Source organism: Cornus florida, unplaced genomic scaffold (genome assembly GCF_030987335.1).
Source record: "Cornus florida cultivar Cherokee Brave unplaced genomic scaffold, ASM3098733v1 CherokeeBrave_3.0.0_Hap2_Chr10, whole genome shotgun sequence".
Taxonomy (NCBI): Eukaryota; Viridiplantae; Streptophyta; class Magnoliopsida; order Cornales; family Cornaceae; genus Cornus; species Cornus florida.
In genome coordinates, this window is record NW_026775580.1 from 103,012,465 (window position 1) to 103,032,426 (window position 19,962).

The 19,962-nt window shown below is 34.6% G+C and overlaps 2 protein-coding genes across 7 annotated transcripts; both read left to right on the forward strand.

Annotated features, from left to right (window-relative positions):
• Positions 1-504: 504 nt before the first annotated feature.
• LOC132276558 (4-hydroxy-tetrahydrodipicolinate synthase, chloroplastic-like) lies at positions 505-6,143 on the forward strand. The gene is made up of 3 exons (XM_059778024.1): positions 505-957; positions 3,378-3,461; positions 5,073-6,143. The coding sequence occupies exons 1-3, from the start codon at positions 851-853 to the stop codon at positions 5,998-6,000; spliced, it is 1,119 nt and encodes a 372-aa protein (XP_059634007.1). The 5' UTR covers positions 505-850; the 3' UTR covers positions 6,001-6,143.
• A 683-nt stretch (positions 6,144-6,826) lies between these two features.
• On the forward strand, positions 6,827-18,307 carry LOC132276559 (protein NEOXANTHIN-DEFICIENT 1). Of its 6 annotated transcripts, none has more exons than XM_059778026.1 (14): positions 6,828-7,066; positions 7,169-7,201; positions 8,242-8,398; positions 8,503-8,586; positions 8,711-8,774; positions 10,143-10,189; positions 10,918-10,972; positions 11,250-11,288; positions 11,674-11,842; positions 13,759-13,822; positions 13,933-13,989; positions 14,919-15,120; positions 16,039-16,159; positions 18,102-18,307. In XM_059778026.1, exons 3-13 carry the CDS (start codon positions 8,313-8,315, stop codon positions 16,126-16,128), a joined length of 957 nt encoding a protein of 318 aa, XP_059634009.1. In that variant the 5' UTR covers positions 6,828-7,066; positions 7,169-7,201; positions 8,242-8,312; the 3' UTR covers positions 16,129-16,159; positions 18,102-18,307. The 6 variants fall into 6 exon arrangements, 5 of the variants coding, with proteins under 5 accessions (XP_059634010.1, XP_059634012.1, XP_059634009.1 ...); XR_009470897.1 differs by having other exon boundaries at positions 6,835-7,066; positions 16,055-16,159; XM_059778027.1 differs by lacking the exon at positions 18,102-18,307 and having other exon boundaries at positions 6,827-7,066; positions 8,266-8,398; positions 16,039-16,308.
• The last annotated feature ends 1,655 nt before the right edge of the window (positions 18,308-19,962 follow it).

The following is a 19,962-nucleotide window of genomic DNA, read 5'->3' on the forward strand; positions in this document are numbered from 1 at the left end:
CCGCACAGCTCACCGTTGAAATAGAAAAATGCGGGCGGTAGAAATACACGTATAGGTCCAATTAATAAACTTTCGCGGAAAGTTCAAAGGTCATCTGGTGAGACCACTCACAATGGATCCCACGACATAGTTGTATGATGTTACTCAACTAGTAATCGGCAACGGTTGACTGACACTTTCTTTAGAGCCAAATTCTTTTAGGAATTAAAAAAGGAAAAAGAATGGAATTCAATTTGAAATAAAATTATGTTTGTGTATTTGTTTTATTTTTATTAATTTGAATTTCAATCCCATGCTTAGCTGAAAAGAAGGTCAATTTGATAAAATTACAAACCTAAAACTAGTCCACCATTTTTCATAGACTTGAGGAAGATATATAGTTTAGAATTTTAAATCCCATAAAATTCAATCCCATTTTAAATTCTTTTTTGGCTTCGGAATTATAATTTAAACAACACTTGTCACGAGATGAAACAATCAGCATAGGGGAAGTATACAACTTCAAGTCACCATATCATCGCCACAAAACCCTAAAGGACCGCCTACTCTTTTTTATCGTCCCTATCCCTCTACCTTTTGCACCACCACCACCACCACCTGCTCATCCTCGCCGGAATCTGACACCATGAGCTACATCGCTGCCTACGCCTCCCGTTATGTCGATCACTTCCGCCACCTGACCACGACCTTCACGACGACTCTCACTATTCCAACGATTAATACTATCACAATTTGCTGAAACAACGTTTATCTCCGTACTTTTCTCTGAAAGCCTCAAACTTTTGAAACTATAATATCGTTATCTCAATTCTTTGTTTCGGATCAGTTTCACTGCGTGTTGGATATAAATATGTCGCTTGTGTCTCAACAAATGTCGGCGTTCAAGAGCTATAGTGCGTGTTTGAGGGACTCAGCCATCCAGTTTCCGCGTCCCAACCCTACCGATAATTGCACGCGGTTAGTCCCATTATATATATATGCAAATATAATATTCGATTAACTGATTAGTTAATATAATCTGACGTTGATCTTAGTTTTGACTTATTGTTTTTGTTTTCAATTGCTCTGTTTGGTTGCTGAGAGAAGGTGAGGAAAGTGGAAACAAACACTACCTTCGTTTAATGTTATTTCATTGCATTGGCTCATTTATGCATTTAAATGTTCCTTTTCTATCAAAGGGCGAATTTTTAAGCACATGCCTCATCATGCTTTTCTGATTCAGAGCAAAAAGGTTTTTGATTTATCAGACTCTGAGTCTAACTTGGTAGTTATTTTTTAGAACTCCTGATTTGGTCCTTATATTTATCATCTCAGAGCTAAGTCAGCTGCGCCATCTTCGTCTTTAGTAGATCATGATCTTCACGCCTTATATACCCTATTTGAACTAATAAAGACAATAATGAATCATGTAATTGAAGATATAATGTGGATAGACAAAAACTGCAAGAATGGTCATCTTTTCTAATTGTTAAATGTGTTTTACTTAGAATCTGAAATTTCTGATGTGAAGTTTGATTTTTGTGGAAGTTAATGCAAGGGTTGATTAGAAAGTTGGATTTTATTGGTTGGTGTATGAGAAATTGAGAAGTGGGAAGGTTTCTGCATGAAGAGGTGGTCAATATTTGTGTTTTATTTTCTTTCCTCCTCCTTATTGAAGTTGTTTTAGGCTGGAATTTATTTGAAATGTGAATACATAATTCTTTTTGTTAAATCCAAAATGTATATTAAGTCCCAACATTTGAAGAATATTGATGTCATCCAAAAATTATATTTTGTTTCGACTAGGTTGCTATGCACCTCAGCATACCTACATACTATCACATACTATAACGTTAAATAACTGGGAGACTTATTACACTTATGACCAACTTCAGTTCACCAAAATAAGATTCATCTTACTGGGGAGGTGGCTAACAGGAACAAGGGACTTATATAATTTTTCCCATTATATCTTTCCCTCTTTTATTTCATCTCCCGGTTGAGCTGGTCACTTGATTGGTGTTACAAGGACTGCTTTGATTTTGATCTATTTGAAGAATATCATGATTAATACTCTCGCTCATTCTCTGCCCTGTGCCCATTTCAAGTCTTTTGGTTCAAGATTTTTGTCATGTCATTGTTCGAAACTCCCTGTTAGTGATTAGGCAAAACTGCATTCTTCACTGTCTGAATTTCTGTTGTTTTTGTAGCATACTGATACTGTTGTCACTTGTTACGTATCCTGCCTATTTTTACATGTTAGCTAGCCCTTTGGGCCTCTAATCTGAACAATATTACAAATAAAGTTTTTAAGAGGCATCCCTTCTGGGGTTGAGCACAACTCTAGTCCAGTTGATCAAGAACAGAGCTCAAATAACTTGTTTTTATCAAGCTTGGCTTATTTGTTCCACAAGTGGATCTCAAACAAGCTTCTAATCAAGCCACTAAGAAGTCGAGCTCCGGTAGTTTGGTTTGTTTTGCAGCTCTAATTCCTTCATTAGAGTATTGGATGCAGAAGTACTCAGATTAGTATAGTTTTTTTTATGTCCGTGCTACTAAAAACTTTTTTTAGTAGTTACCAAAAAAATTAGCGAATTATTTTCACATTTGAATTTTGTGTGTTGGTTCAGTAAAAGATATTGAATATTTAATGCTGATTTTCTCAATGTGTGTATGCTGTCACATGACAATTGTAGGAAAGTTGGGTGTTTTTTGAAAAGATTTTGTTTTTCAATAACAATATTGGATGTCAGAACATGCAGACAATGTTATGTGATCTCGTTAAGTTTCAACTTTTCTTTGTGTGAATGATATGCAGAGGACCAGAGGGACATTACCCAGTGTTTGCTTCTCTTGATTATTCTATGTGGCACAATTATTTTGTAACATCTGCCTTTTAATCTCACGCTGACAAAAGTTGTATGTTGCAGCTGCGAAACAATATAGTCTTGACATGATATCTTATTGCTTAATAATCAAAAGCATTGTTGCTTGTTAACCAAACTGTTCAGTTTTGTTGCTTGATAATACGTAGTATATTGTACGTTGACATTATTTGTATCTCCACCATTTTCAATGATTTGTGTCTTGATGTATTGATGATGCTTAAAATAGAATGAGAATCTGGATTTTACAATCTAGTTTTAGTCCTCAGTTCTGGACAGCTATTCAAATTCATCTCAGTTAAAATATGATCACTTGAGCAGATGCAAACTATTTTTCCTTTTTTCCTTCTCTGTTCTTGTTTTTCTTATTATTTTCTGGATTGCAAGTCGTTTATTTGTTGTGCATTATTTTGGATGTTCTGAATGAATTTCAGACCTCTTCAAAAGTCAAAACTACCTATATGCTGGCTATTGTTTGCTATACTAATATCCCTTTCTATTGCTAACAAGCAGGAGGAATGCAAAATTGAGGTGCCCTCAAGCGGCCATAATTCCTAACTTTCACCTCCCAATGCGTAGTTTTGAAGTTAAAAACAGGTAATCCTTTGTGGTATACTTGTTCATGTTTGTTTTAGGACTTCCAATTTTTGAAATATTACTTTGGTGAGAGAGATTAAGGGTCTGTTTGGTTCAATTCTCTGATAATAGTTTTCAAGAAACTTTGAAACAGAAAGCAATCTTCAGAGAACTCTATTAGAACAAACCTTTTCTTAACTCAGTTTTCATAAAACAGTTTTCTATAATATGTCAACCAAATGAGTTTTCATACTGTTGTTTTCTGAGAATATTTAACGAGTCAGTAAAGGAGTGTGTGGCCTTTTGGAGTCACTAACGGCGTGCTTTCTAAGATCGATAATGAAGCTGGATACTGACTGCGTTTAATTTGAAAATTTTGTACTGTTAATAAAAGAAATAATAAAGTTTCTCCAAGGAACCTGAAGAAAGTTGCAAACACAATACAGTTCATAATATAGGTGCGTGTAACAAGAAGTATCTAATTTATTTTCATATTTCAAGGCCATGTCGATTCACTTTGTATGGAGAATCATTTTTATAAAATTACGTGGTTGCTTACAACCTTTTGTTATATGCACAATTATAGGGGATTGATTTGTGTGCTCATATGCTATCAAAAGCTGCATTAAGATAGTTTAAAAAAAATTCTGCCTCACAACCATGTGTTTGTGATTCATTTGTGGTAATGACGCTTGTGTCCACCTGTGTCTGTGACCTATTTGAACAATTAAGACATCTTTAAGTTTGTTTTATTTAAGGACCTCTAGAAAAGTCCAAATATACTGTTTTTTTCCTGTTCAAATAGTTATTTAAGGATATAGAAGAAGCACATAAAGTGGATTCGCAAAGACCACTTTATGTGCTTCTTCTATATCCACATGAAAATTTCAGGCGAAAAAATAGTCATGCCTGGTGAATAAATGTCATGGAAATTCCATGTCCAATGATTTCCATGTCAGATACAGTACTTATGACTGCATATCATGGGGAATCATTACATTGAAATATAGGACATTGAAATGTCTCCTAAGAGCAACCTACTTGAAACATAAATAATCAAACTACTCCTTTTTCATGCTTTATGTAAAAGCAGTAACATTTTTCTGATGCTTTGTTACATAAAAAATTATTTTAAATGCTGTTGAATTTGTCATTCAGTTGTTTGAGCAGTGTATTCCGATCAAGTTTTGATGACCGTGCTTTGAGACTTTACAATAACAGTGGTTGGTAAGAAACAATTCGCGTCTATGCATGCATGCATTCATGCATTTTGTGTCTATGCATGCACAGAAGTGTCTCAAATCTGACTTCTTTATTAGAAAGAGGATGAGATTTATTTGAATTAGTTTTGATGACCGTGCTTTGAGACTTTACAATAACAGTGGTTGGTAAGAAACAATTTGCGTCTATGCATGCATGCTTTCATGCATTTTGTGTCTATGCATACACAGAAGTGTCTCAAATCTGACTTCTTTATTAGAAAGAGGATGAGATTTATTTGAATTTGTTTAATTTCCATTTGAGAAGAGTTGGTGCAAGTATAAAAAAGAAAAGAAAAGAAAAAGAAGTGCTTTGATATAATTTTTCTCTTTACAAGTGTTGGTGAAATAGATTAGTGTGTTTTGGATGCAGGACATCGGCAGAGGATATAAAATGTCTTAGATTGATTACTGCCATTAAAACACCATATCTACCAGATGGCAGATTTGACCTTGAAGCATATGATGCCTTGGTGAACATGCAGATTGATGATGGGGCTGAAGGTGTGATTGTAGGCGGAACAACTGGTGAAGGCCAATTGATGAGCTGGGATGAACACATAATGCTTATTGGTCACACGGTTAACTGTTTTGGTGGATCAATCAAGGTAATTGGGAACACCGGAAGTAACTCAACAAGGGAAGCAATTCATGCCACTGAACAAGGCTTTGCTGTTGGAATGCATGCTGCCCTTCACATCAATCCTTACTATGGCAAAACCTCTTTGGAGGGCCTTGTTTTTCACTTTGAAAGTGTACTTCCAATGGGCCCTACTATAATCTATAATGTGCCCACACGAACCGGTCAAGATATTCCTCCACGTGTGATTCACACCATAGCACAGAGCCCTAATTTGGCCGGTGTAAAGGAGTGCGTTGGAAATGACCGGGTCGAACAGTACACAAACAGTGGGATTGTGGTGTGGAGTGGGAACGATGATCAGTGTCACGATGCAAGGTGGGGACATGGTGCCACTGGAGTGATATCAGTGACGAGCAATTTGGTACCAGGTTTAATGCGAAAACTCATGTTTGGGGGGAAGAACCCCTCTCTGAACACAAAGCTCGTGCCTTTGGTTGAGTGGCTTTTTGACGAGCCAAATCCCATTGCCGTAAACACAGCTTTAGCACAGCTCGGGGTTGTGAGGCCTGTTTTCCGGCTACCTTATGTACCACTCCCTCGGGCAAAGAGAGTAGAATTTGTTAATTTAGTGAAGCAAATTGGGCGGGAGAATTTTGTAGGAGAAAAAGATGTTAAGGTCATGGATGACGATGAGTTCATTTTGGTGGGTCGATATTAAGGTGGTAGTTCTAGTTCATGCCAGAGAGCTTTGTTTTTTATTGCCAGTTTGGGTTTTACCCTTTTCCTTAATAATGAATTTTGTTTATTACTGAAACTTTGGAGGCAAAAACCTCTGTATAATATACTGTGTTGTTTTTTGGACATTTGAAATTTATGGCTATGTAGCTTCCCATAAATTAATCTACCTGCAAGTTGATGTATACAGGCTTTTGTGGTTGAGTATTGCAGCAATGTTAGAGCTACTGTTTGCTACTAAGATCAACTAAAATAGGATCAGAGAAATTTTTTCTCTCTTGCAAGTCGCACAAATGGCTTCTAGCATTCTAGTGTTTTATTTTCAATGTACTTCTTCGTGGTGGTCTTGTCCTTTATTTATTTATTTAATTAATTTAATTTAATTATTTATTTATTTATTTTTGTGTAAAAATGATGATTCCTCTTATTATTGAATCAATTAGATTTGTCACCTACTTAAAATACTATCGAATCAATTAGATGTCAACAAAATTACTGTGCCCTTAAGATTACTGAGCACGTGTTTTAAATTTACTACGTAGAATGGAAGGAATATTTTTCTAATCCCAAATCTATGTCACTCAAGAGTAAGATTCAAAGGAAACATATTCTAACTTTTTTTTTGTTTCAATCAATCAATTCTGTTCCAAGTCCTTTTCCATTTCCCCGTAATTTTCATTTCCCAATCAACCACTTTTAAGCGAAGCATATGAATAAAAGCATATGGAGTAAATGATTCTAGTAGTCATCTAATTCTAGTACATCCAGTACCCTCACCAAGCATAAAATCTATTTATCCTTATTTGTTCAAGTGAAAAATAGAAAGAAAAATAATAATAAAATGACCAGAGGACTCTTTTATCAGGAAGATAAAGAACAGACCTAAAATAAAAAAATAAATAAAAAATAAATAAAGAAAGAAAAGAAAAGAAAAAAGAAGATAAAGATCAGAAATATTCTTACATCTTCATATCTTCTTGTTCTTGTTCTGAATAATAAAATATGCATAGACTGATCTTCTCTGTTCTCTTGGAGAAGGGAAAAAAAAGGTATGTTTCTCAGCTTCTCTCATTCTCTTCAACAATATTCGATCCACTCACTCACACCCTCACAAGTAACTAACCAACGCTTTCTGGGTTTCCCATCTACAGTTTCTGGAATTACAGCCAGTAGCTTCAATCTATGTAAGTTATTTTTCTTCCATCTTTAAATCTCAATACCATTATTCTTCTCTCTCTCTCATACTGTGTCTTTGTAGTAACTATTCAAGTAAAGAACCAATCTTGTCTCTGAAGTGGGAATTATACAATATTGTCCCAAGTGGGTTTTATTAATTTTGTTTTTTCTTTTACTTCTTTGGTGTATATAGTGTTTCCAATATCTGATAATTATGGAAATAATCATTTGGTTTTCTTGCTAAGCCCTCGGAGCCTTTGAAATGTCAACTTAGATGTCATATCCTTATTGTAAATATGAAGGGAAGGGGTTTCAATTTGCTGAACCCAGGCCATTTGTTCTTTTTCCTCACAAATTTTAAATTCATTTGAAACTCTTGTACTGGGGGTAGATAATAGTGGCCCTAAGCATTTTAACTAGTGACTGAGAACACCCTATCAATGGTTCCTTCATATATGTAGTAGATACTACAGCTTGAAATTGCCATTTATGTGCTATGAAGGCATTGAGTCACTTGTTGCAAAAATTAACAGAGAAGAAAAAAGAAAAGAAAAAAAAGAAACAAGAACATATATATTTATGTGATTCACCCAAAACCTTGCTACATTCATAGAGTTGCAGGGCTTTCACTATGATGAAGAGCAACGAAAATTACGAAGTTTAGAATGAACCACCGCCCCCCACTATACTCCTATACAATTATGGCTACATTACAGGTGTGAAAATACAATATCCCCCAAAAGTTTGATTCGCAAAGTTGGGCTAAGGTGTATAGTATTATCAAGCTCCACTCTTCCTATCATCACTTCCTTGTGATGCATGTTAGAATTATTGTACAATTTCTGTTTGTCTGGACTATTGGTTTTATTGTTGAGCTTTTTGTGATTGATAACAATGACATTATGGGGATTTTAGTCCAACGACGACGTTATGTTGGTGTTATATAAACTTCTTCTTTCTACAAAAGCATGGATTTTGTTCTGTTTATTGTTTGTTTGTTTGTTTTAATTATATAGGCATTGCACTGATGGAGCTCAAACCTTTTCAGTTTGGACTCTCCATTATTTTGCAGTTCCTTGCCATTTGAGAATCTAAATTCTCTAGTGTTAACTGAAATCCATGGAAGTTAAGGAAACAACCACGGAAGTTAAGGAGACAAAATCTTGTTCAGGATATGAGAAACCTCCATGGGTATTTAAAGGAAGGCAAGTGCTCTTTCATTCTTGGATTAATTGCTTTTGATTCTCATTCTTTTAGTTAACTGTTTCTTTTCCTCAGTTCTATAAAACTATCTGTTTTCTGTTTTCAGTGCCCTGTACCAGCTACATCTTGTGAAATCGGAAACTGCTCGAGCTTTCATTCCGAAAGAGTTCAGATTAGTTGAAGCTTTTGGGTATTCATGTTATAACTGCTGTTTCTATTACTGTTATTATAATAATGGCCAAAGGGTTTACAGGTGATTATAGAGTTCAAAGAATTTATTTTCTCATTAACTAACGTGAGTTTTTACTTGGCAGATATACTCTTGGCGGCTTCTTTCTTGCCAGTTATGATGACAGTCCTGCTGGAAGCTTTGAAGAGGTTGTATATCCTAATTTCAAATTGATTTCTTTGGATTGAGTTGTGCTTTCTTAGCTCCCAGGAGTTCACTAAATGAGGCGCTGCTATTGTTAGAAATTTGATTAAGTTGAAACATCTGAATTTGCAAGTGTATTAATTTATCAATATTTTGAAATATATATATATACAGGCAGGCTCTTATGCGGTCCAAAAGAACGGAATTTTTAGTGGATCAATAGTCAAATAGTCAATTACACATGATACTTTATCAGACCTAACCATAGTTAATATTTGCTACCTTAATAGTCAATTTACTATATTTAGTCAATACCTTTATTTAATATTTCTCCCCTTAATCTCTTCCATTTTCCTTACAATCTCTAACAGTCAATTTGTTTATAAATTTGTAATCATTGCTTATGAAAAAATCCCCCTAAATTGAAAAGAAAAAAAATTAAAAGAGCAAAAAAATTAAAAAAGCTTATTCACGAACCCTAAAAAATTGGTATCCTTTGAACCCATGAAAAAAGCTTATTCAGTAATTATTCCACACTGCGTTCTCAATTTGTTCTTTTAACCCAGCAATGCGATCTTAGTTATTTTCGATTAGAAATTGAGCATCATTCGGAAACTAATTTAAGAATTGTCCCACATATATCTAGAGTACAGGAACCAATTGTTATATTGGAAGCATATGATAGATTAATGGCATGAGAAGGGGTTTCCAATTTACATTGCAAATTGATAAATAAGGTTTAGTTTGATATACCTGTGCAAGTAATACCATGAATTGCTAGACATGTGGTATTAAAGTTCTTGTTAATAACGATCTAAATTGGAGAAACTGTGAAGTGGTAAATGGGGTGTGTGTGTGTTATGTGCACTTGACATGGCTTTGCCAAAATGTTTCTGCATGATTATTTTCAACGACTGAAAAAAGTAAAAAAGAAGTTGAGTAATAGAAATAGTTTTTGAGATATTTTAAAATTTTGAACGTGGATTTTCTGATACCATAAAATATTTCCAAAATTGGGATGATGAGATTGGATATTTAATTGTATTTGTGCATAAAATTTAAAAGAAATTGTAATGCGTGAAAACTATGATAAATTGACTATTAAGGTAACTATGGTAAATTGACTATTAAGGTAATAAATATTAACTATGGTTAGGTCTGATAAAGTAATAACGTGTAATTGACCATTTGACTATTGGTCCGCTGAAAAATCCGTTCTTTTGGACTGCATGAGAGCCTTCTTGTATATATATATATATATATATATATATATTTGTTTTGTCAGGGAACCAGATAATGAAAAACATAGTGCTTTAAGCTTATTTAATTGTCAGCCAGTGTAGTAACTCGGTTATTTTATTTTATTTGTTTAGCTTGTGGTGATGGCAGGAATTGTATGGAACCCACCTACATCTTGTGGGTAAGTTTCCACCACTCTCTTCTGGTTCATGTTAATGGAATAGCAAAAGATTGTCTTAAAGAGATAGGTACGATTGATTTCTGTGCTAGTAAAGGTAGCCTGTTTGAAAACTTTATAAGTCAGGCATACCTTTTACAACATTTTACAAGTCGGGACTGTATGTATGGGCTCATTGGCATATCATTTTGATGCCTACATGCCAAAATGCATTTGGTTCTGCAAATCAAGTGGAGATCCACCATTCAAGAGTCAAGATTATTTATTTATTTATTTATTATTTTCAAGGCAAGAAGTGTTAGATGTTAGATTAGTAGATGTAGAGAGTCGAAACCTGGCACTCCAAGGTCCACGGGAGGCATTAATCCAGTGAGCTATCGAGGCAACTGCAAGAGTCCAGATTAGTTCATTCAACTATTAGAAACTCATGTTTGATCAGTCAACTCTGTAACTAGGATATATGGTTTTGTTTGTTAACTTATTTGATTAAATTAAGAAGTAAAAATATAACTAATAAGACACAAAGCATTATACAACCCAATATGAGCGTACTATCTTTTATAATCAGAAACAGGAACCAAGTAGAGCATTTAACCTAATGCATGCTTGCCCCAGCCTTGCAAGGCTGGTTCGATTCATTTGAGTCAGAAAACAAATCGGCACGGCATGGAACTATTACTTAAAGGTATTTCTTTTCTACAATGATTATTCTCAGTTATTTTTGTCAACAGATGGGCTGCTAGGGTGCTTGTAAACAGTGATGAGGCATGCTTCCACGGGCGAAAGGTGGAAAGCTAAAAAACATTAAATGTGAATTCTGATTTTCTATATTTCACTCTAATAGAAACTTGATGAAGAATGTGAATGATGATTTCTCCTTACTTTTTGACACTTGCAAAATTTTACCCATATTTTCTGGCATTTTCTAAAAGGAAAAAGTGATCAGAGGGAAATTTTTTGGATTGCTGACTGCAAATTGGGAATGTGTTTGCTTGATGTTATTTGATAAGAACATAGTATTTCTACATTATCAACATTATCTTGCTTGAATTCATACTTGCAGGACGTAGGACTTCCAAGTCAAGTGGCCAAGTTTTCAAAGGTAGGTTTTAAGCTAAGTAATACGTTGTTGTTGTGATGATATTTTGAAATCTAAACATCTGATTTTCTTAATTAGAATTATATATCAATGTTCAAACATGTGGTTTTCCTAATTGCTTGATATACATGATTCTTTGAAATGGTCATCTTTTCTCAAACAAGGGTTCTTTTCTATCACATCGGCTAGGCTCATCCTATCTCCACAAATTAGGCACATGGATCCAGGTGTGCCATTATAGGGCTACCTAAGGTGTGTTAGAGATGCTTTTTTCTGCTATAAAAGAATTGTGAACAAGCCACTGTCATCCATATTAGCAGCCAAATTTGTTCACTATCTTAAAACAAGAATTCAAATGTTTTATGTAACTTGGTTCTTTCTGTGGCAGAGAATTACAGAAATACCAAGGCAATCAAATAGTAAAATCAATGGTCTCCTGAACATGATTGGTCTGGGTTCTACTGTTTCTAGTCCAAAGAATTGTAAAAATGTTCAAGTTTCTGAAATCAAGGGTCCTGTTGCAACAGATATCTGTGCCATCAACCTTGGTATTGCTGGTGAGTTGGTTTAACATATTACATTCATATTGTTATCTAATCTTGTGATGGACTATTTCCTTCTATGAGTTGGTTTTCATGTGTATGCATTCACGCACTAACTAAGGGCCTGTTTAGTAACGTTTTTACTTTTTGATTTTACTGTCAATTCCTAAAATTGTGAAGTAAAAGTGAAAATTATGTTTAGTAATATAATTTAACTTTTTACCTTTTAGAAAGTACTTTCAGATTTAATGAAGGAAAGAGAAAGTGAGGATTTGTTACTTTCTCTACTTCTTACATTGTTTACAAGAAGTACTTCATCTACTGTAGCATTATTTATCAAAAAAAAAACTCAAAAATTATTATCACCAATCGCTCCACATTGCCTCCCCCGACCATGGCCACCGGCCTACCGCCGCCACCATCACCTCCACCCACCTCCTCCCCACCATAGCCACTGCCACAACCATCTCTCTCCTCTCTCATACCCATCAATAATATACCCAAATCAACTTGAACCAGTCACATAAAGACGAATCGGAGAAGGCGAAGTCGACTCTCCATCATCGGCGACAAGCTGTGTTTTCACGTCCTTTCCCATTGAATTCGTGAAGCTCACTGTTGTTCAACCACTGTCACAGCCCAAGAAGAATTGGTAATCAAAGAAAAAAAGCTAAAAACAATCCGAATCAGGACAAGAGCAAGCGCCAATCTCAGAAGCTAAGGCGGCCTTTCTTTTTTTCCTTTTGTTTGTTTTTCCTCTCCAGTAGCAATTTCTCTTTATCTTCCCTTTGTTCACATATTTCCTTGGATTTAGTCTGAATTGAAGCACACTCTTGAGGAAATTATACTTGGGTACAATCTGATTCTCTAAGCTTATTGCCAAGAGGTTTGGGGTTGCACAAATAAGTTTTGCGAGGTCAGATCTTGAAACCCCAATAGACTGAAAAAACTCAAGTTTAGGCAAAAGGGTTTTATCAGGATCGGCTAAAAGCAGCAGTGGATGTTTCCTCACAAGAAGGGCCATCTGGGTATTTGAGAATCCATGGTTTCTGAGTAGCCTAATGACTGAGTCCGGTTTTTCTGGGGTTTCAAAGTGTATTTTCTCAGAAGCAGAAATACTAGTTTCTGGAGACAACCCGCATGAATTTATGAGGTAAGAGACCGTAAATGAATCTTGATTTGAGGAACTCTTTGACGAAATGGGTGTGAAAGTTGATGCAGAGGTGGTAGTTTCATGGTCTCTAGTCCCACTGAATCAACCAGAGTAATGAATCTGCCAATTGGTTGGTTCACAACCATTTTTCTGATGTTCTAATTTATCATTATGCTAAAATCTGCACTCATCATAATCAAACCCAGATAAAAAAAAAGAAAAGAAAAAAGAGAGAGAGAGAGAGAGAGAGCAGGGAAAATAAAATTAAAATCAAAATTATTAAACTTACTTTCTGTTTTTTGCTTTTAAAATATTAAAAATAAAATCTTCTTATTAAACATCATTTTACTTTCTATTTCGACTTAAGGAATGAAAAGTATGATTTTACTTTTACAGAAAGTAAAAATAAGAAAGTGTAAGCATTAGCAAACAGGCCCTAAAAGATGCTATCTAAGACAGTAAGATCTGGTAAATGCTTTTTCACAGCAGATTTGAGTTAGATCTACATCTTCTTTTGGTATATAACTCCATAATTTTTTTTTTTTTTTTTTTTGACGTTCCTCCATTTATGATGGATAAGTCACCACACTTAAGAACATAAACTTTACAATTACAATAGCCAACCCTCTAACACGATTACTCAGTTCAGTTCAGCTCTATAGTCATACTTTCTGTTGAATAATTTTGATGCCTAAAGTAGAGAAGAATTATAACTTCTTATTTATGCATTCAAAAGGTTTTTGTGATAATTTTTCTGCTTCGTGCTTGGTGATGGCAGTGCCTGAGCAAAATCCCAACAAGTTCCTGGGGCCAGTCATCAAGATGTCACTTCCAAGCTTTAGGTAATCTATGCAATTATTTGCATATACTCATATCCTACTTAGATTTTTTTTTTTGCCCCCTGAATGTGTTGTACCAGAAGACTAATTGTTCTTCTTCTGTGAAACTTCAGCGGCCGAACAGAGTATAATTCAAACCTTCTTAAGTACTCTTGCCAGATTGAATGCAGGTTTCTTCCTCTAAATTTTTGCTTTATGGTTCTCAATCTTTGTGTTGAAGGATATAAATATTAAAGTTACACCCTCTCTACCAACTTAAGCTTTTAAAGTAGATGGGTTGTTATCTTGGTATCAGAGCCAAAGGTCTAGAGTTCAAACCTCACCATCACCCTGATAATTAAAAACTGAAACATGTGTTGGACCAAAAGAAGGCAACACGTGAGGCGAGTTGAAGGATATAAATATTAAAGTTACACCCTCGCTAACAACATAAGCTGTTAGAGTAGATGGGTTGTTAACACTTTGTAAACATTAACTGCTAGATCTCCCCAAAGGAAATGCTAAGGTACACCTGGGGTTAAAAGCAAAGCCCAGTGATTGATGCTTGTGCCCTGAGAACTAACAGGTGTCACAATGCTATGTTGATACAATATCTTAGCTGTTTCTGAAAGGGATTTACAGGTTGAACTTGGAACCACTCCAACCATAGTTGGCCAGTGCTTAATTTATGATTATTTGAAATAAACTACATGCAAAAATGAACACTGCCGAAAATGGAATAAATCCATTACTAATTAATAGAGCATTTATAGCGAGGTACTTGTCCATGATCTATATTTTTTGTGTTCTGGGATGATTCGGTTACATAGGAAACATTTATGTTATAAAATGGCATTTCTCTCTCTCTCTCTTTCTTTTTTTTTTTTTTCCTTTTTGTTGATACATCCTAGAGGGGTGAGGTAGGAGAAAAAATAGAATGGTTAAACCGACTGAATCTTGAAACGAAGATCAAGGATATTCAGTCTTAAATGAGCTCCCTTTTCCAGCTAAATCGAACTTTAAGCTTAGTTCTTGCTACAATAAGTTTCAGCATCTTCAATGTTTTGACATCAAATGCCGGCCATCAAATTGTTAATCTTGTGCTTAATTTCTCCTTTAGGATGAGACCAGTGCATCCAGCAAAGGTGTTGGGGCCGTCTCTAATACCAAAAAATGACGCAGAACAGTCTTCTGAATGGCAAAATTCTGATTTCATGGATCCTACAACCAGAGAGGTCGGAGAAAAAGAAAGAAATCTCAGCATATCTGTGATGTTATCGAAGCCAATTCTAGCTTTGGAGTTCAATTGTCTGAAAATGCAGGTTGAAGCTCCAATCATAGTCGCTCCCTAGCCGAATAATTGAAAGGTTTTTGATTGTATCATGTATGAAGTCCATGAATTTATCATTTCTGCATGCTGTTGTACAACATGTGATCATAAATTTTCTTTCCACAGCTTTCTTTATTTTTTTATAGTCGTAATTTTTATTTATTTATTTATTTTTATTTTTTGTGTGTGTGTGTGTGTAAAATATGATCTTCATTGTAATGTTTTTATTTTTATTTTTATTTTTTATGGTTATTGTGGTTAAAGTTTATAACTACTCTTGTAAGAAAAATGATATACAAGCCGACTCGGCTTGTGTTCTTCTAATAAAGCAGTTGGACAATTAGTGTTAAATCCTTCTCCTTGGTTCTGAAATGTAAGTTTTGGTGGGCAGTGACCGTTGCCTTTATGAACGAGAAAATAATGTAGCTTTGGTCTTTAATGTTGATGCGTGAATATTATTGTATATAATATAAAAACGAGTACAATAATAAAAATGTAGAATTATGAAAAGGGTATGCAAAGGAGAGCTTAGTGAAGTGGAAAATAATGTGTAAAAGGAAGTTTCTATGAGTTGGAGATTCTGTGCTTGATGCATGTGGTATACAAGAAAGAATACCTGTAGGTTTTCAGGCAAGTCTCAAGGTAATTAAACAAGAATATAGATTGATAAGTATGATAAAGTGATTTCACACACTGAATTGTCCTCATTAAAAAATTTCAGTCTTGTAAATCCCTTGTGCATGTGGAATCGGCACATACATATAATTGCCTATTTGAGCTGGCAGTAGTGTTTACAATGAGTTTTGTAGCATTTCTAGTGGGTTCCTTTCAGCATAGCTGTTTTTTGGTCTTGTGCAAGTTATTATAATTACTTATAATTGTCTTTCTGGATTAACTTCCTCAGTTTTAGATTGTGTTTTATGTAGGACTCCCAAAGAACAGACCCTTCACTCAACTGTGCCTGTTACAGCTATATATGACTTGGGGCCTGGATAGGTAGGGCCATTTGGTTCACTGATGAAATTCTGAAGGTAAAATGAGTTTATTTAAAAGTTATTTCAAAACTTAGTTAATATAACACTTGTAAATTTCTCTTAAAACTGTTTTCTGCTTTGTAAGTTGTTGAAAATTGTTTTCTGGAGAATTGAGAGAGAAAAAAAAAAGAAAAAGAAAAAAGACAGGCCTAGAGTTCTCCTTTATAGTTTAATAACTTTTTAAAAACAGCACTAACATTTTCAAGTTTCATAAAAGAATAGGCAGGATCTTAAAAGCTTCCTTTTGTTTCTAATTAGATCGAGTGCTTCACGAAATATGATTGAATTGTTCAATTTTGACTGTGTCATACCATGGGGAATGATAATAAATTTCTCTAAATTTATGTACAAGCAATTTTTTTTTTTTTTTTTTTCTAATCAATTCTGTTCCACCAGTCCTATTTTTTCTCCGTACATCGTAGTTTTCGGATTCACACTCATCATGCTCAAGGCATTTTCCAACCAAGCACTTCAGCAGCTTCAGCTCAACTAAGCATAAAAATCAGGAGCAAATACATGATTCTGGTATATTTAACCCCACCAAATACTATCTCTCACTCAACTTCTAATCAAAATGAGCATAAAACTCATTTCTCTTTATTTGTTCTCTACCATATTATTAAGACATACTTATTTAAAACAAAAGGTTAAAAAAAACCAAGACTTTGTTATCAAGAAGATAAAGAACATAATCCTTATATATTCATATCTTCTTCTTCTTGTTCTAGATTATACTAATATGCACTGATGTTAGTGCTTGTTGTTGTGAGGCAAGTGGTTGTAGGAGCCAGAGACCTTTTGGAGTTGGGATATCAAGGCTCTGTTCTCTTGGTGAAGAAAAAGAGCTTTCTTTCTCAGCTTCTCATTCTCCTCAACAATGCTTTTGTTCTTTATGTACAGCTTCAAGTTCTTCATTTGCATCTCTCTTTTCCACGCCCTTGCCTTTACTTTTGCTTCTTTTGGCGACCACCTCCTCCTGTTACATTATAAACTATATATTATGAGAAAGAGAGAGAGAGAGAGAGAGAGAGAGGTTGCAGACAATAGACCTATTCAGCCGGTGAATTCGAACTTTAGGTCTCTTCCATTGATGTTGCTGGTGGACAGTGAAATCTAGCAGATGATATGGATTCAATTCTGATGTATTCACACACATTTTTTTCAACTAGAACTCAGTTGGGGGGAGATAGAGAGAGAGAGATGGATAATAGAAAGAGAAATAGAGTTTTTAGGTTATGGGTAAGAGCTGAATGAGTAGAAAGTGAGAAAAGGATGAATTATATATACAGCAGGGTATTGTGTTTGCAAGAGAGAGAGAGAGAGAGAGAGAGAGAGGCTTTTGATAGCAATAATGGCATGAAGACTTGTTACATTGGCCAGCAAGGAGCAACCCCATCTAAAGAAGGTGGTGAAGGAGGAGAGTTTTTTCAGGTCCTTTTTTGGCCTTTTTTTTATTACAAAATTTATGTCTAAGACTCTTGGGTGGGCACACAGAAAAGGACCAAGCGCCCCACAACTTTATGATGTTGCTTTTTGAATCTTAGAACCTTCTCCTTTTGTTTTCTTGACAGTCTGTGGTCTTAAATGTTACCATTGTTATGCTAAAATGGAACTATTGTCACGTGTAGTAATCAAATAAATGGTATCATCATGTAGAGAACAACTTGATGTAATCTTTGAACTAGGCTAATAACCCCAGGGGGTTGGCTCATCAGGTCTAAGGTAAGGTAAGAAGAATGATTCTTAAACCTAAAACTCATAAGCTAGAATGCTAATAGAACGAATTTCTATTCCTTGGATGCATTGTATCGTATTCTTTTATAGTTTCATGTTTCAATCTCCTAGTTTGGTTTAATTCATATATACCAGTTGATGTTACTCAAATTCATTTTTGTGTTAGGAGTCTCATGTTTTTGTTCTCTTGCTTTGATTGCTGTAGATTCTCATTTGCAGTGATGTTTGGAAGTATGGTTTACTGAGAACCCTACATGCTTCCCAAACTGGTAACTATGGTACAGAAAGGACCAAATGTCTGGGATATTATCTTTACTAATTTCTCCTAAACATGCATCTATATTGAGACAAATGAGCAACTAATCTGATCATCACAATATCAAACATGGATGGACTTTATTTAATGTTTCATACTCAGTTAAGCAAAACTATAAATTACTTCCCATAACCTTTTATTTTCTTAAAAAAAAACAAGAGAAAATTTCACACGGTTTGCATGTGCAAATCAGGTGCCACCACACAAGTGTATTTAATGCGAGCTGTTCCTTCTTTCGCCCTGTTCTACATGTAATTGAGTACCAAAGCTTTGCTCATTGATTTGGAAATTGAACCCTTATTTTGGCTTCATCTTCTTCTCCATCATCATCATCATTACACACACACACACATCCTACAAATGGGATGATGATGGTGATGAAGAAGGTAAGATGGTGATATTTATATATCTGTCCACCTTCATCTGTGCCACTTCACATGGTCTCTAAATTGGCCAGTTGTCTTGGATCCAATGCTCATCAGGGACTATGGTATTATATTGAATCTAGCACCAGGGCTTTTTATGTAATTGAAATGCCACTGGGCGTACTGTAGAAAATGGTAGAGAAAATGCTTGTCCCAATCATTTCTTTAAAAAATGCCACTATTATTTATACAATTAGATGACACTTGTGTGGAAAAAATGGCTTCATTTCGGCTCCGATGTAAAATATATATATTTTTATGTATTTTCTGGTGTTTGATTGTCGTAAAATATTTACGAAAAAAAAAATTTTAAACCTAAAAAAAGAACTTATTCGTCAATTTTTAAGAGTTTATTTTACACGCTCCATCTGATGGACTTGATTTTAACCTTGATCTAGATTTTTACTAAACATCAAAAAATAAAAATAAAAGAATATATTTTATATAAAAAAAGAAAATATTACATATATATATATAGTCGTGGAAGTGTGTACACAGTGCATACACAATCACATACATATTATATATATATATATTTATATATATATAATAGATATGTATATTTGAAAGCATACATGGGTTGGGGGACTTCAGTGCATACACAATCACATATATATAACCATAAGGGTATGATGAGGAAGTGAAGTCCCCCAACCCATGTATGGTCTCAGTCCTTATCAATTGGCTCCGCACAAAGTCCATAAGGGTATGATGAGGAAGTGAAGTCCCCCAACCCATGTATGCATATGAATGAATGCATACATGGGTTGGGGGACTTCACTTCCTCATCATACCCTTATGGACTTTGTGCGGAGCCAATTGATAAGGACTGAGACCATTAATCTTCACTTACTGCTTGTATATTCACAATGCAACCAGAGTAGAGATGAGGGGTAGTCAATAAAGAAATGAAATACCCCCTATATTCAAAAATGTTTTAATTGCCCTATGTATGGACATGTATACCTGTTGAATTTTGTGTTGATGGATTTCTGTTTGTGCTCTCCCACATATTTGACTATTTCAATTTACCAACTGTATTAACATCATGGTTTTGTGCTGAAATTGCTAAGTCCTTTTAAAAAATAAAATAAAAAACAAAAAAATCATCTGAAATTGCAAGTCCTTTTTAAAAAAAACAAAAAAGTCATCTGAAATTGCAAGTCCTTTATAAATAAATAAATAAAAAGTCATTAGGTTATGTTTGGTAGGCATGAAATTGGAACTTTGGAATTGAAATCGGTGAAATTGATAAAAAACAACTAAGAAAACTAAACCAAAATTTTCTCTAATTTTACCAATTTCAATTCCAAAACTTTAATTTC

What these genes read in the sequence shown, in the direction of transcription:
- LOC132276559 (XM_059778027.1), top strand. Translation starts at nt 8,313, where the DNA reads ATGGAAGTTAAGGAAACAACCACGGAAGTTAAGGAGACAAAATCTTGT. An exon ending in CCATGGGTATTTAAAGGAAG is followed by an intron (nt 8,399 to 8,502) that starts GCAAGTGCTCTT and finishes TTCTGTTTTCAG; the next exon opens with TGCCCTGTACCAGCTACATC. An exon ending in AGATTAGTTGAAGCTTTTGG is followed by an intron (nt 8,587 to 8,710) that starts GTATTCATGTTA and finishes TTTACTTGGCAG; the next exon opens with ATATACTCTTGGCGGCTTCT.
- LOC132276558 (XM_059778024.1), top strand. Translation starts at nt 851, where the DNA reads ATGTCGCTTGTGTCTCAACAAATGTCGGCGTTCAAGAGCTATAGTGCG. An exon ending in CCTACCGATAATTGCACGCG is followed by an intron (nt 958 to 3,377) that starts GTTAGTCCCATT and finishes GCTAACAAGCAG; the next exon opens with GAGGAATGCAAAATTGAGGT. An exon ending in AGTTTTGAAGTTAAAAACAG is followed by an intron (nt 3,462 to 5,072) that starts GTAATCCTTTGT and finishes TTTTGGATGCAG; the next exon opens with GACATCGGCAGAGGATATAA.